The 15,530-nt window shown below is 45.2% G+C and overlaps 1 protein-coding gene across 1 annotated transcript in view; it reads right to left on the reverse strand.

The window, feature by feature from the left end:
• Nucleotides 1–15,530, reverse strand: part of LOC119388232 (putative polypeptide N-acetylgalactosaminyltransferase 9) — a 263,884-nt gene that overhangs the window by 10,627 nt on the left and 237,727 nt on the right. The window contains exons 7-12 of the mRNA XM_037655897.2: nucleotides 12,259–12,472; nucleotides 9,828–9,945; nucleotides 8,979–9,164; nucleotides 5,449–5,577; nucleotides 4,415–4,525; nucleotides 1,148–1,276 (exon numbers count right to left, since the gene is read on the reverse strand). Coding sequence (XP_037511825.1) covers nucleotides 1,148–1,276; nucleotides 4,415–4,525; nucleotides 5,449–5,577; nucleotides 8,979–9,164; nucleotides 9,828–9,945; nucleotides 12,259–12,472 — 887 coding nt within the window. The remainder of the gene's footprint in view (nucleotides 1–1,147; nucleotides 1,277–4,414; nucleotides 4,526–5,448; nucleotides 5,578–8,978; nucleotides 9,165–9,827; nucleotides 9,946–12,258; nucleotides 12,473–15,530) is intronic.

The raw sequence follows: 15,530 nt of genomic DNA on the forward strand, positions 1-15,530 counted from the left end.
GAGGGACTGTTCTAAAACAAGGCTATTTCATGTTTGTACTAACTTGCTGTAGAGATGAAAAAAAGTGCTCTAATTAGTCCTTCATCCTTTAACTCGATTACTGTGAACACTTATGAGTCCCAACACCTTGCTTCTTAATACATTTGAGGCATCGACACAGTTTCAGCAAGCATGCAGCTTGTGTGCCGTACCAGATCACAATCAATTTGCATACAAGATATGCAAGATATAAAACATTCATTGAGACCTCCACGATGGAGCTTTTACCGAGTCAGCCTTGACTCCCAGTGCATTGTGTTTTCACAGTCCTGCTAAGCTACCAGAAAGCATGTTCAGTACAATATTAGTTCTGGTGAGCGACAGAGGAACTTGTCAAAATGTGCATGCCCCAAACATGGCAGGGTATGGACCTTTGCAGCAGAGAGAAGGATCACCTCCTTTCTGGACTGTTGCATGGTAGTACAAAAGCAGACGTTACAGCCTCCGCAGTGCATTTTTGGGGCATATTAAAACAGCCCAGAGAGAATTATGGCGGCGCCCAGCCCGGGAGCCTTCGTTGACAAGGTGCATAGTGCATGACATTGCAATGGTTGAAAAACTACTTATGTATGCTTGTATGAGGCTGATGAAAATATCTACATAAGGAGACACTTTGCAATAATGATGGCAAAAGAAGCTATCGTATGACGGCTAGAATGCCTGACTTGAAAAAAGACACAATAATTGGTTCAAATATCTATTTTATGGCATATCATTACCTGCCACTAAAGGTACGAGTTCTCTAAAGTGAAGGTCTAGCAGGCATCGCAAGACCTGTAGCAGACTGAATTTTTTTTTGCTAATAAAAAGCTGGAAGTACAAGGAAGAAAATCAGAAATAATAAATGCAGTGTTTGTATTAGCAAAATGAGGTGCAGCTATCCCTGGAAAAAGCTTTTGGCATCGCAGCTGGAAGAACTGATGGTGGCTTTTGCTAAGCTAATTGTAGTTGGTGTGTTTATCCAAAGCCAAAAATATTGGTTGCTCACTAGTGGTAGCTGTTGATATAATGAACTGAAGGACAATTTTTAATTCTAAAGCACGACTCGTGCGAAGGAAAGAAAGGGAACAAAGGAATAGTTGAGCAGTGCATTATTAAAACAACATACCGCATCATCATAGATCCATAGCTGGTTACCCTTGGATCCATGGCATGGGTAGAGGATAACATCGGACCCAGCATAGTCGAGACATGCCTCATCTCTACGGATCTCGCCTTCTTTGCTGAGCATCCAGTACTGCAACGAGACAGAAAGCCAGAAATACAAGTTCGGAGTGCTGCCTGAACTAAACCTCCAACTTTTCTATTCAACCACACGTGCAACACAAGATGAACTATGTTGCTGACACATCTTTGATGAAATTCACGTCCACATCAACAAAGTAACTAGCCATGGTATGAAGTAAGCAAGGTTGGGCAGTGGACAGAGGTTTTTTTAAGAATACTATCTTAACCAAGTTAATTAGAACTAACAGACAAGAAAGTCAAGGAAAGCATAGGGGATGTTATTTGTAGTAATTACAATGTAAATGTGAAGAAAGTAAAGTGAACAAAAAGATAACTTGCCGCCAGCAGGGACATATCGGTCCAATCTTTTTGTCCACTTTACTTTCTTCACATTTACATTATAGTTACAACAAATAACATCCCCCATACACCTTGGCTTTCTTGTCTCTTAGTTCTAATCAATGTTGTGTTTAGCAAAGAAAAACGAGCCCTTAAAATTCCCCTTCTTTTGTTCATTCATAGCGAGGGCCTCTTTTGGCAGACTTGATGCCTTCAGGTAGTATGCAAGGGATTATTGGTCAGCTGCCAGCTCGTAAAAAGATCACCTACTACGTGACGCCAACAGGCATAAAAAAGAGTGTTCCACACTCGCCGTGATGGCTACTAGCAGTGCTGACTAACACTCCTAGATTTAAATGCACATATATACCCCATAATGTGGACGGGAGGATGACTGCTGCCGTAGCTCAGTGGTAGAGCATCGGACACGTTATTCGAAGGTCGCAGGTTCGGTCCCTGCCGGCGGCAAGTTATCTTTTCGTCCACTTTACTTTCTTCACATTTACATCACAATTACTACAAATAACATCTCCTATACTTTCCTTGGCATTATTGTCTGTTAGTTCTCATTAATATTGTGTCTAACAAAGAAAAAGGAGCCCTTAAAATTCCCCTTCTTTCGTTTATCTTAACCAAGTGCTTCTGTATCCGCTGATTGGGATCGGCTGATTGCAAACACTGAATAATAAGAAAGGAATAAAACTGAACAAACAAAACATCTACATTGCAGTGGCCTGTGTTTCGGACATAACAAATAAAATGTCATTGGGGTTGATCAGAGAACCAGGACATCACCATGCTAAAATATGGCCATCAAATGCCAAAACGCACTCAGACACAACCACTACGGAACGTATAGGGGACACTATTTGTAGTAAAACAGGGCGCTTCGGCGCAGCACTTCTTTAATAAACAGTGCAAAACCGTCACGGCAGGCCAAGGAGCAACAGCCGAGCAGACGCGAGTGTCCCGATGCACCCACCCGAACGTCGTCTTCTTTCTGCCCGAGAGTGTTACCCTCGTCCTTTCGCAACGACACTGATCTTCTTCATTACAGTAGCTCTTAATTTTAGCAGCATAGTAATGATGACATACTAAATGGCAAGGAATTAAAGTGGAAGAAAAAGCAACTTGCTGCAGGTAGTAGGGGCTGTTCCTATCGAATTGCCCTACTTGCAGCAAAGGTTAACTTTTTCTTCCACTTTAACATAATACATTTAACAGCTAGAAATAGTGTCTCCTATAGCTTCATTGTATGTTGGTTTCATCAGGTTGCGTCTAAAAAAGAAACAAGTCCTCTTTCATTCAAAACACATTTAGATTGTTTTTGTTGGCATCAAAATGTTTATTATGCTCTGGCCACTGAAACAGATGCTGCTTTATTTTCTTGGTAAAACCACTGCATGCCGCTGCTTTTCCAGCCTGTCCTTCAGTCTGCTGTAGAATATAAGACCTCCATTTTGGTACGAATAAATACTTATCAATGATTCTAAATAAATACGTGTATGCACTTGCAGAGGATTTAAGATACTTCAACAGAACAAGCTATTACATCTCAAAGGGAGCCAAGAAAACGCCACTTTTGTTTCTCACATGGGCTAAACATATACAATATTATAGGATTACACCAGCATCATCAATAGCTCTTGAACGACTCCACTTGTTGGTATAACAGAATACTGTTCCACACAGACACTACGGTACATACAAGACATAAAATACTACATGCCAAGATACAATAGATGAATTCATGGCAAATCTCTGATACTTTGTGAGACAAGTACCTGAAATTGAAATGAATCTGCAGCTGCGATAAGGTTAACTTCTTGCCTTAAAGGGCCCCTCACCGAGCCCCAATGCACATCTTGATTGTACACTGGAAGTCGTAAGGCCCCATCTAGATAGGGCTTTACTAAAATAATTTTTCAAATAAATTCATTAGTGGACAAGTTGGGAGAAATAAACTACGCTGTTTCCTTGCCTCCCGGATGCAAACTTCACTGCCAAAGCTCTTCCTTTGCTTTGGCTAGCATTTGCAAGCACTATGTATTCCCAACTGTTGGAGGTGAGGGAGCACATCATGTGACTTGCCCACCTCCTTGTTCATTCTCCTCGTGTTTTGCTGCGTAGTGTGTGCCTTATGGGCTCTGCATTGAGTGAAGAAGTGAATTCATGGGCCAGGGTCAATGACTTTCCAAGGAGTGCCTGCTATGCAAAGTAGAAACTTTCTCTCTCCAAGTGTGTCTTTCCCATAACGAAGGGTGCACGACATTGTTTTAAATTTAGACCATTTTTGTGCCACGCAGGCGTGCCATATTTCACAGACACAATCACCAGCGAGCCATCTGCGCACCAGATGGCTTGTTTCTTCGCAATGTCCAAACCTGGTGAGGGGCCCTCATGCCGATCATGAACCACTGCGGCATGAATAGCATTACATCTAATGTGGCACTTTCACAGTTGTTGCAATTTTTAAGCAGTAGGAAAAAGTTTGCAGCACAAGTGATTTTGATGCTGTGGACAAGCACAGGAAACCACTAGTTCTTCCTGCCAACACTATAGAACATTACAACACAGTTGAATGGATAGTTGCACATCTATTAAGTCGGTGGAAACAAAACAAAAAACCTGAACACCAGGACAATTATTTTTATGGGACACCCAATGTAAACTCGGGACACTTTTGGTCAAGGTTGCTGAATACCAGCTGCAAGCAGTTTGGTAGGTTGTACATGCCTGACACTAATGTTGGTATATTTCTTGAAAGCATGACAATTCTCCCTCTAGGTATCTTTTACTATCTGCTTACCTGGTTGCCTCCTTGTCCGTGGCATGGGTACATGCCAACAGGCTTGTGCATGTTGTCCCGACCAGAAGGACTGTCCAGGCAACTACTGCCACCCTGTCCCTTGTTACGAACCTAAGGCAAGAAGCAGTAGGAATAATTTAGCAGTTTGCGGGAGTACTTATGAGAATATTAACTGCTAAATTCTCTTGAAAGCAAGCTCAATGTCTATTATGTACAAATACAGCAAAGCACTCTGTGCAATAAGCATTCCATTTATCCATCATGAGCAAATGTTACGTAACTGCCTCCAAGGTACAAGGCAATCCACATTTAGGAAAAATGCTTAACCATTCAAGTCAAGATAGCATCAACATTTCTAATTCCAGGGAAAACTCGCATTAGATAACACCCAATGATATGTCAACAGATAAAATATTAGTTTTCTGAATGTCTTGCTATCAGTTTCTCCAAGCTCTTTACTTCATATACCGTAAAATCCCGAACAAGCGCCCCCTTCCCTTCTTTGGAAGATTTCAAACATGCGCCTCCTTCTCTCCTCCCACCATTTTCACTTTTTCATTCACTGTTTTTATTCGCTCAACGAGGGCGAATGAGTGAATGCATGCGTATTCAATAAAGCATTTCATTAGAAGCATGGGTGTGCATTCCTTATTCTTAGTGGCTCTTCCCCCGCCATCTTGAACTTTGATCTATGACCGAGCAAGAGCCCCCCCTCCAAATCTCGTCGGATTATCCTTTGCCATACGAGGGGTGCTTGCTCGGGAATTTACGGTAAGTACTTTGTTTACCAGTGACTTGTCCGGGGTGGTTAGCAGACAGGAGCCACGAAAACTTTTGATTTCTATCATTCTGCTGTCTAATTCAACAACATAATGGAAGCTACATGCGTGCTGAAAGAGAGCTTTGCCACAGTCTCAAAGCTGAATTATTAAAAGCTAAATGAATCAAATTGCAGAATATTTTCACAGAAAAGTTTCATTGCTATGGATTAAAATTTTCATGCTACTTAAAACAAGCAAACAAGCCGTACTGACCTCTCCAGAGGCAACTGCATCTCCAGGTACAAAGAGCTCTGGATAGATGGTGCGCACATACCAATCAAATGAGCGACACTTGAGGTTGTCCCTAAGTCGCTTCCTGGCACTCACATCTCCAAAGTCACCCTGTAATATGAAGAAAGGTTGGCGATGCTATTGGTGAGACTTCACGAAGAATATAAGACGGCTGCTCAATCAAAACACACAAACAACGTGCAGCCTGCCACATCACATGGTGGAGTATTCTCGAAGGCACAGAGCAGAGCTGATGTGCAATCACTTTTTCAGTGGCGGCATCACCACGCAGAGAGCTCTCTAGAAAAAGACTCTGAAAGGCACTGTGGAACAAGCGCTTCGGATGCACTGGAAGGAATATCGTTCTTTTTGCGCATGTTTTGTCTGGACACATGGTTGAGGACAATGTGAAGCTGTCAGTTTTACATTGCATGTGGCACTTAAGCCATGCAACTTTGTGTGGCACAAATGGAACAAGGAGTCCACTTATCCAGTGCCATGTGTTTTCACACCGACTAAAAAGGCTATGAAGTGACGCTTCAACACATTTGTTGACAGGAAACAAGTAGCTCAGAAAGTACTGGGAGCCAAGTGACATTTTTAGTGTGTTCTCTTCACCTCAGAGATGACTATCGCAAAAAGACAATGAAACTGCAGTCCCTACTATTTTTTTCAAACTATTATCCTCTGTACATTGTGGGGATCGAGAGCGTCCTCCTACCTGGCGCCTCGTTCCCCAGCTGCCGCGCGTGTGCCGGCCGCGTAGCCCGGGCGCACTTAGGCACCGGCAATCGCCAAGATGGCGGCCAGGGCGCCTCTTTGTCTGGGCGAGCCAAGCGTCGGCTCCGTCCCGCGCTGGCATGTCCGGGCACGCTACGCGGGCGCGCTGCGCGGGCCTACGTCACAACGCAGCGCCATTCCCCATTGGGCCGCTGGTGACATCCTCCTCTCCAACGAGCTAAGATGCGCCCGACGATTCGCTCGTGGCGGCAGATGCTCTCAGGCTAGCACGAGAGGTTGACGCGCTGCTCTAGCAGGCGGCTTCTCGTTCGTGTGCTCGACTGCTGCCCTTTGTGTGATAGTCGTAGCACCGCTGGCAAGCGTACTCGATCGGTCTTGCGGAGTTCCCTTTACGGCCTGCAAGCCCGTGACTGTCGTACTGTGCTGCATCTTGGGTTAATAAACCCGCGTTGTTTGTTGACCTCCTGCCTCGAGTGCCTTTTCTGCGCCGTGCCGGAGAATCGACGAACCCGGCCGTAGCGTCTTTGTTCGCTGCGGCAGTGGAGAACGTCGCGTCCCTTCACGGTCGCCTCGTAGGGTAAGCTTTGCGCTAAACCTATCTCCACATAACTGGCGCCCAACGTGGGAGTTATGTGGAGATAGGTTTAGCGCAAAGCTTACCCTACGAGGCGACCGTGAAGGGACGCGACGTTCTCCACTGCCGCAGCGAACAAAGACGCTACGGCCGGGTTCGTCGATTCTCCGGCACGGCGCAGAAAAGGCACTCGAGGCAGGAGGTCAACAAACAACGCGGGTTTATTAACCCAAGATGCAGCACAGTACGACAGTCACGGGCTTGCAGGCCGTAAAGGGAACTCCGCAAGACCGATCGAGTACGCTTGCCAGCGGTGCTACGACTATCACACAAAGGGCAGCAGTCGAGCACACGAACGAGAAGCCGCCTGCTAGAGCAGCGCGTCAACCTCTCGTGCTAGCCTGAGAGCATCTGCCGCCACGAGCGAATCGTCGGGCGCATCTTAGCTCGTTGGAGAGGAGGATGTCACCAGCGGCCCAATGGGGAATGGCGCTGCGTTGTGACGTAGGCCCGCGCAGCGCGCCCGCGTAGCGTGCCCGGACATGCCAGCGCGGGACGGAGCCGACGCTTGGCTCGCCCAGACAAAGAGGCGCCCTGGCCGCCATCTTGGCGATTGCCGGTGCCTAAGTGCGCCCGGGCTACGCGGCCGGCACACGCGCGGCAGCTGGGGAACGAGGCGCCAGGTAGGAGGACGCTCTCGATCCCCACAACATATAGAAGGAAAATTAACAAACAGGAAGTAGCAACCATTGAAGCAATTGCAGTCATGTTTTTGATGTTGAAGATGACAAAGCAACAGCTAGCTATGAAGCACTGAAGCAATATTGAAGAATTGTTAAGCCTGCCCCTTTTTTTATTCTATGAACAAATCTCGTTCAGGAGAACTTGTTGACAAAGGCACATTCTGAGATTGCTGAGCTACTCAACAAGTCATATGAAACAATGCCAAACCATGAGAAGCAGATGTTAATAATAATTGCTGCAATTTTACATGCCAAAACCACGATATGATTATGAGGCATGCCGTAGTAGAGGTTTCCCGAAATTTCATTCATCTGGGGTCCTTTAATGTGCAGCTAAGTCTAAGCCTAGCATTTCACCTCCATCAAAAGGTGACCGCTGCAGCTGGGATTGAACCCACATCCTTTGGGTCAGCAGCTGAGCAATGTAACCACTGCAGCGGCTGAGAAGCAGATGTTGCAGGAGGCAAAGAGAATAGAGCAGCGCGTAAAAATTAGAAGCAGATGTCAACAATATAAACTTTGAGCAGGACACATTGAAATAAGGGCATAAAAGTCGTATGCAGGCATCCTTCAAGAAAGCTTCTCCAATTCTGAAGCTGTTAAAACATTGCTGCAGCTTCATGTTCCTGAAGAAAAAGCAAAAGTGACTAAGCCAGTTGCCTAAGTGCAAACGATTAATTCACACTGGTTATCATCTTCTTTTGCACTGTACTCAATAAATACTTGGTATACTCAATAAAAGCACAGGTGCACTGAGGCACATCCACACAATGAGAGCTGCTATAAGTGTGCACAGTGTTACATGCCTACATGATCATATATATGGCTCAATACTCACCGACTGGATATTATAGTACTACAGGCAGAGCTGTGTTTACGTTTCACGACTATGAAAAAATATGACATGCACATTTCGTACATCAAAAATGCGAATGCAGGGTGTTTGTGTGCAGATACAGCACCGCTTCCCTGAAAGATTGTACCTAGCTGGTGGTGTGGTGAACAAAGCACTTCACACTGCATCACCATGATGCCACACTTTGCGCATTTGTGTTCACTGAGCAGTTGTGTTTTAATTAACCAGGAACTCAGCTACAAATGAGAGAGTCCACCACAACACAAAATTAAAAGATGGATACTCTAGGTGAGTTTTTGTCAAGTTGGGAGACCACACACCTGTACAACAGTATATGTGCTGCCTTAATGTGCTAGCACCTGTAGTCTAGAGGTGGAGCAGGGCCAAGCATAATGCAGAAGTAGAACTAACAAGCTTGTGCGGTGAAATTGGTGGAATAGTGTCCTGCAGATGTCTGCATGACCAGAACTGACATACTTTCATTTTGACATACTAAAACAAAGACCAAATAAACATAGACAAGTGGAAGGATAATTAAACGAGCTGTACTCTTACAATGCAAAAACCGAACAATGGCAACGAAGCAGCTAACACGTACCAGGTCATCACCAATACGCTGGTAGTAGTACTGCTTGTACTCATCCAGCCAGACTTCTGCCAAACGCACAGAGTTCCGTCGTAGCACATTGACACCTGAACGCCACTTGTAGGGGCTACGCTTGCGAAAGATGTGGCCTACATGTGAGCATGGTACAATTTCTAGTGTTCCCCCACACATCCATGTCTGAAATCATACAAATAAAACAAAAATCAACACTTGACATCCAACATATACAAGCAGTGATGATTTTCTAGTCTCACCAAGTTTAAAGCAAAATGCCTACAGTGCCATCAAAACTGCAAAACGGTGACAGCAATAGCTGGTGCAATATTACAGACAGCGTGACTTCATGTGTAATGCAGTATTACTTGCAGCAAATATCTGCAGTGCTGTGTAATGACCCTGACACACCTGATCAATTTTTTTCCGGAAGACTGCAGGAAGATATAGAAGACTCCCTGCACACACAGACATGATTTGGTAAGACCCCTCCACTAGAATCTTGCATAAATACCCAATTTAAGTTATTGGTGCATCCATTTCAGGCTGAAGTCGGAGTATGAATGAAGATGGCTAGAAAATATATAAGTATAGTTGGATGGTTTAAGCTGGGACAAGTCCAAAGCTGGGCCAGATGTAGCCTCTTGTGTTGTCTCAAGCACTGGCAAATATGTGCAATGGCAGTGCAGTGCTCTGTGTCTGTACAAGGCAGGCAATGCTACAACAGTGTGGCAATGAAATGAAACAGGACAAATATTGAACGGCAATAACATTACAGCAGAACTTGACAAATTATATAAGTATTGTAAAGAAGAAACAGTAATAGTAATAGAAGGCACAAGGCACCTTGAACGACAACTCCAGATTTTCTCCACCCCAGATGTCGAAACCACTGTCGTAAGTGCCCAACTTCTCGAAGAATGCTTTGTCTATAGAGAACAGACCTCCGGCCATCGTAGGAGACCTGCAAAAAGATAATTGTAAAGCTAGCTTTCCTGCTAAGCATTTTGCCCAACTAATGGCGGCTAGTCGCTTACTGCAAGCAGCGTGTTGCAGCACAGTTTGTTTGCACTATGACGTGGGAAATGCAGACTCTGCTCTCTTGACATAAACACAAATAATAGACAAGCCCCAGCACGTGCAACTAGGACTTCATCTCCACTTGAAGCATGACAGGTGCCGCCATTAGTTGGGCAAATATGCAGAGCAGGGAAGCACACTTGTAGAATATTCGATTGCCTAATAATATAATACTTGTGCACTGTCCTAAAGCAGGAGAATAAAAATTCAACGTTAACTACCGTAAAATGCCGAGCAAGCGCCCCCCCTGCAGTGAAGGATAATCCAACCAGATTTGGAGGGGGGCGCTTGCTCGGTCCCAAACTGAAATTCAAGATGGCGGCGGGAGAGCCGCTACAAATAAAAAATACCCATCCATGTTTCGAATGAAATGCTTTATTTATTTACTGTTTTTATTCCCCCTCGTCACTGTCAAACCATTGAAGCAGCGAGCGGTTTGACCAATATACGACCAGCCACATGACAACGGAATTTCATAAACAACATTAGATATGCATTCAGTGTACTCATTCTTGTGGTTCTTTTTACACAAGCAATGCTCGTCATGAAAAAAAAAAGATGGCCGCAGGGGAGCAGGGGGACGGGGGGGCGCTTGCTTGGTCATTGGCGCTTATTTAAGATCTCCCGAAAACGGGAGAGGGGCGCTTGCTCGGGTGGGGGCGCTTGCTCAGCATTTTACGGTAGCTATCATTATCACGAAAAAAAAACAAAAGGAAATCATTCTAAAAAGCCAGGGCGTGCAAACACGGACACAAGAAGGAAGTCATAAAAAGAAAGCCATAAAAAGCCATAAAAAGAAAGCAATACTGCATGCCTACATATAAGAAAAGATGTCACATTTCGTGATGAAGATTTTCTGGTGATATCTCCATGACTGCATTCAGTTAAAACATTACAGTAAATATAATGTATAATAGCGAGTTTTAGTATAGCGGGAAACGCTTACGTTAGCGTTAGCGTGCGTCTCAAGGCTAACGCCAAAACAGAACGCGCTGCGTGCCAACTGGTGGTCTTTTAGTACAGTGGAAGGCATTCCCGCTAACGCTAACGCAAGCACATACGGCGCCATCTAGACATAAAAACACTAAATGTATTGTAGAATCCACAAAAGCACCACCAAGTCGAGCTGATCCAAAGTCACCACTGTTGCGTCTCCATGTCGCGTTTGCAGAAGTGTTGAGTTCTGACACACTGGTTTCTGTCGACATGCCGCGTCCGAGAATTCTTCAAGACCCCTATTACTTGGCCTTTTTAAGCTGGGACGCATCACGCGTCACATTCACACACACTGCCGCGAAAGGCGTGAAGGGAAACGACGCCTGACATGTATCTGCTTGACTTGTGGCCGTATCTTGGAAAGAGGCGACTAAAGACAGCGTCGCCATCTCTGCGCTGCTACAGAAAACATGAGCGAACCTTGCAAACAAATCTTGCTAAGCCTTCTGCAGCGCAAATCCACTTTGCATCTCAAAAACGGAGCTATTTTATCGGCGGTACACGGTTGGCGAAGCCTCATTACTCAAATCTAAATCAAACACGAACATTATTAGGGAATGAATAAGTTTAATAATGCAGGACGACGGCTACAAAGATTCGAAGTGGACGGCTCTCGCTTCAACAGGCACCGCCATCTTGCCTTACGTACGGGATCTCTTGCGTGCGTTAGCGTTGAACGCTATATTCTAGAAATAGCGTTCGTACGTAAGAGCTCGGGCTACGTTTACGTTATGCTCATGCGCAGTTAGGAGCACGCAACGCTAACGCTAACGCTAAATCCTTGCATTTGCTGTTTTCCGCTATACTAAAACTCGCTAATATCCAACTTCTTATGTAACGCACTCTGCCTCTACCGCTTTTCATTTACTACACTCATCTGCTCCTCTACTGTAGTGCACTTCCAAATAAATGAAAAGCAGAAGCTTATTGCTTTTCAGCTTCAACATGTGAAAGAAGCCACAGTATTTCTACACATCAACAGGGAAGGAACATTGTAAGGCAAGAAGTGCCCCAAAAATTTATGTGTATTCCTCTTCAATAATCTGGTACATTCTTCATTAGCAGCTAATACCTATATACTCTTGCACCTTATTAACGCTAAAGTTGGACACCTAGCTTGCTTACAAATGGCACCTGTAAGCTGTGGAACGCAGCAGAGCACAGAAACGTTACAACATTCCACTGTGCATGATCTACCCACCAGACAGGATCCCACGAGTGCTTCCTGCGTTGACGCTCTCGCTCAGGAACTGCATGCCAACTGAACTGCAAATTCCAGTCAAAGCCACCGACATTCACACCTCCAGAGTCCCTGTAGTGGTACTCGAATGTGCTGTCGCTGATCACATCAATCACAGGGCACACAACAGTGGTAGAGTTCCGAGCTATTCTGTCCAACAGGGGCTCCAGCCAGCCTAAAAATAGAAATTAAATTCTAATACAGTGCGGAAATTAAGGGGAGATGCTACTCGAAGACACTTTTTCTTTAATATTCATCCTAGAGCAATGAAACTTGAGCTGCTTATAGAACTTTTTATGCTGATTTCAAATACATAATTAGTTTTCTTGCAAGTTGCATACTTTTAGTTCGGCAACATGACAAAGTGAAAAACTTAAGCCTTTTGCCCCCCCTCTTTTCAGACCTAAACTTCAATAATTTTTTACAATTGATAGTTCATAATGTTTCAAATAAAGTGTGCAATGCAAATAACTAATTAGGAAGTCCATACAAAATATGTACTAGACGTGAAAAATTTTAACGTGGGAAGTTCATATTTCTCCTACCCTAGTAAAAGTTTACATAACTTTTTTTATTATATAATAAGAATATTGAAACTTAAACAAGATAATTGCATTTAACGTACTTTGGAAAAAATTTGGGACAAATTTCATGCAGATCTGAGCACCAGAAGTACCCGAAAAAGGAGGGGCACATTGACAAAAATGGCAAAATTTGCGTTTTGAGAAAAAAGAGTTTTAAAGTCAAAATTGCATGTTTATTTATCAAAGATGTCATTAAATGCGACTAAATTTGTACACAAGAAAGAGCAATCCTCCTTGTAGTGGCCACTGGCATTAAAATGCGCCAGCACCATAGGTTTGGCCCTCACAGCTCTTTCGAGCTGACTCCTCGACAAGAGATTTTTTTCTTCAGCGCACGCCGACGAGCCCTTGCTTCTCCTGTTAGTTTTTGAGACATTTTTTTCTGGCGTGTGCTGTCCCGTGATGTGCCAAGAGCAACCAGATCATGAGGCGGGAGCACGCCAAGCTCTTCCAGAACACGTTCAAAACTGGAGTGCCCTCGATTAAACCAACATGTTCAGTGCTGTCATATCAGCAATCAACGAAGACTCGTCGTCCTGTGATTTTTCTTCGTCTTCGAAGAGTCCGATCTTTTTCTGGGAGGCACTCACATATTCGAATGCCGCGGCAAACTCGTCGGACGCATCGGCGTCACTGCCACTACGCCTTGCGGCAGCAGACGCTCTTTTCGTGGTTTGAGTGTTCGGCTTTGATTTGCGCCGGCGTCCTCGAAATTTGTGCGCCGCGTGAAACTTCACAGGCCGGTGACCGCGCTTCCTACGGCTTTCTTCATCCATAACGGATAAGCACTCGAGAAAAGCGTTGTTCAGCTGCGCTGCTCAACGAGACACGGATCCTGCAAGTAGGCTTCACAGCACACACAGGCGCGCAGCGGCCAATGGCGGCTCCCGATCCGTACCACGTGATTTAAAGCCAGTCGCGGCGCTCAAAAAAGGCGGCAAAACCGTGCGTCTCTTTATTATTTCTTGCGCTGCAACAGCGCGGGAAACCGTCGTTATTTGAACAGTGAGGCTCGGCTCTTCGCCTCATGCGGTCAACAATGGCGAGCGGCGGCGCATTATCGGCGGCAAGGTGCTCGAAGATGACACACTTTCGGCCTTTTGACAGCCACCTTGTGCTCTTTAGATGCAATTTTAAAGCGTTTCCAGTTGAGTCTCGGCATTGATTTTTTTTTTCAGAACAGTAGAGGTACTAATCTTAACAAAACAGGTGAAAACAAAAAAACGATAATTTTTTAGAAAACTCGCGTTTTTCGACCCGCATCTCCCCTTAACCACACACACACAAGTGTGAGCTAAATCGTAAACCACGAGTAATACAGTAAGGTTGATGTCTGGGTCAGCTAGTACATAACGCTGAAAGAATAAACCAGTTAAGAGGACGATGGAAAAAGGAGAGAAGTGGCACACACCACCAGTTGTGTGTGCCAGTCATCATTTGTGCCACTACTCTCCTTTGTCCATCATCCTCTCGACTGGTTTATTCTTTCAGAGTACTAATCCAGTTCAGTCAACATTGCTGGAGGAAGACATGCCAAACAGTGGAAATCATGATTTCATTTTCTCACAAAGTCACTGATCGCGTCACCATGACCTTGAGCCGCCGGAGCACAAGTGACGTCATGCCATGCGGTCTGCTGCGGGACAGCTGAGCTCATTCGGAGCCTTGTCGTTGCAGTACCATGTGACAAGGCAAAGGTTCGAAGGCTGCTTTGCTGCCACTAGGTCTCACGATGTATGGCGTGCTGACTGGGTCGTCTGTGCATGTGCTTCAATGCAAGCTACAGGGCCGCAGGAGTAAGCTGTGTGCGTGCTCGGTCCGTTCGTCTACAGTGGCGGTGGATGACGATCAACAACCAGGTTCTAGCAGACTAAATAAGTTATTCACACAGCCCATAAGTTTACATAAAGAACCCTTGTTAATAGCACCAGCCACAAGAGACAACATCACAGTAGCATCCATACCTCGAAATATGCATCCAGAATACCATAAGGGCAGGCACACAGCAACAGCAAGTGTGAAGGCACTGCACCGATCATACGGCAACGACCACAATACTTTTTATACGGACGCCGCAGACTACCCTAATCTCAAGGCAAGAGTGGTAGTGGTGGCCGACCGGAAGGGTGAAGCTGCGTTATGGGCAACAACACGCACTGACAACTGCAAGGAAGCCAAAGTGTGTGCTATAGCCCTCGTCATAAGCGCTCAACTCCCCGAGAGACTAATAAATATTATCACAGATTCCCAGCAAGCATGTCAAAACTACGCACAAGAACATATCTCCCGACTGCTCATAAAACGCTCCACCAACATCAAGACATCCCACTGGACACCTGGCCATGAGTCTCTCCCTGGCAATGAGCGCATTCATGCGACAGCCCGAGGTCTCACCCTCCAGGCGCCAGCGGAAGGCCAGTCCAACTCAGACAAGGTAGAAACAATACAGCCGAGCCCGACTATATCGAACCCGTTTATATCAAATTATCCCATATATCGAACAATTTGTAAGCACAGTAAATTTACATTGAGAATATATAGCAAAAGTTACTGTTACATCGAACGAAAATAGCAACGACAACCGATATATCAAAAGTGCCCCAGCAAGTTGGCCTTCCCTCGCGGTGGCGGGGAAAACTGCCGGCGCCA

The sequence above is a fragment of the Rhipicephalus sanguineus genome, chromosome 3 (genome assembly GCF_013339695.2).
Source record: "Rhipicephalus sanguineus isolate Rsan-2018 chromosome 3, BIME_Rsan_1.4, whole genome shotgun sequence".
Classification (NCBI taxonomy): Eukaryota; Metazoa; Arthropoda; class Arachnida; order Ixodida; family Ixodidae; genus Rhipicephalus; species Rhipicephalus sanguineus.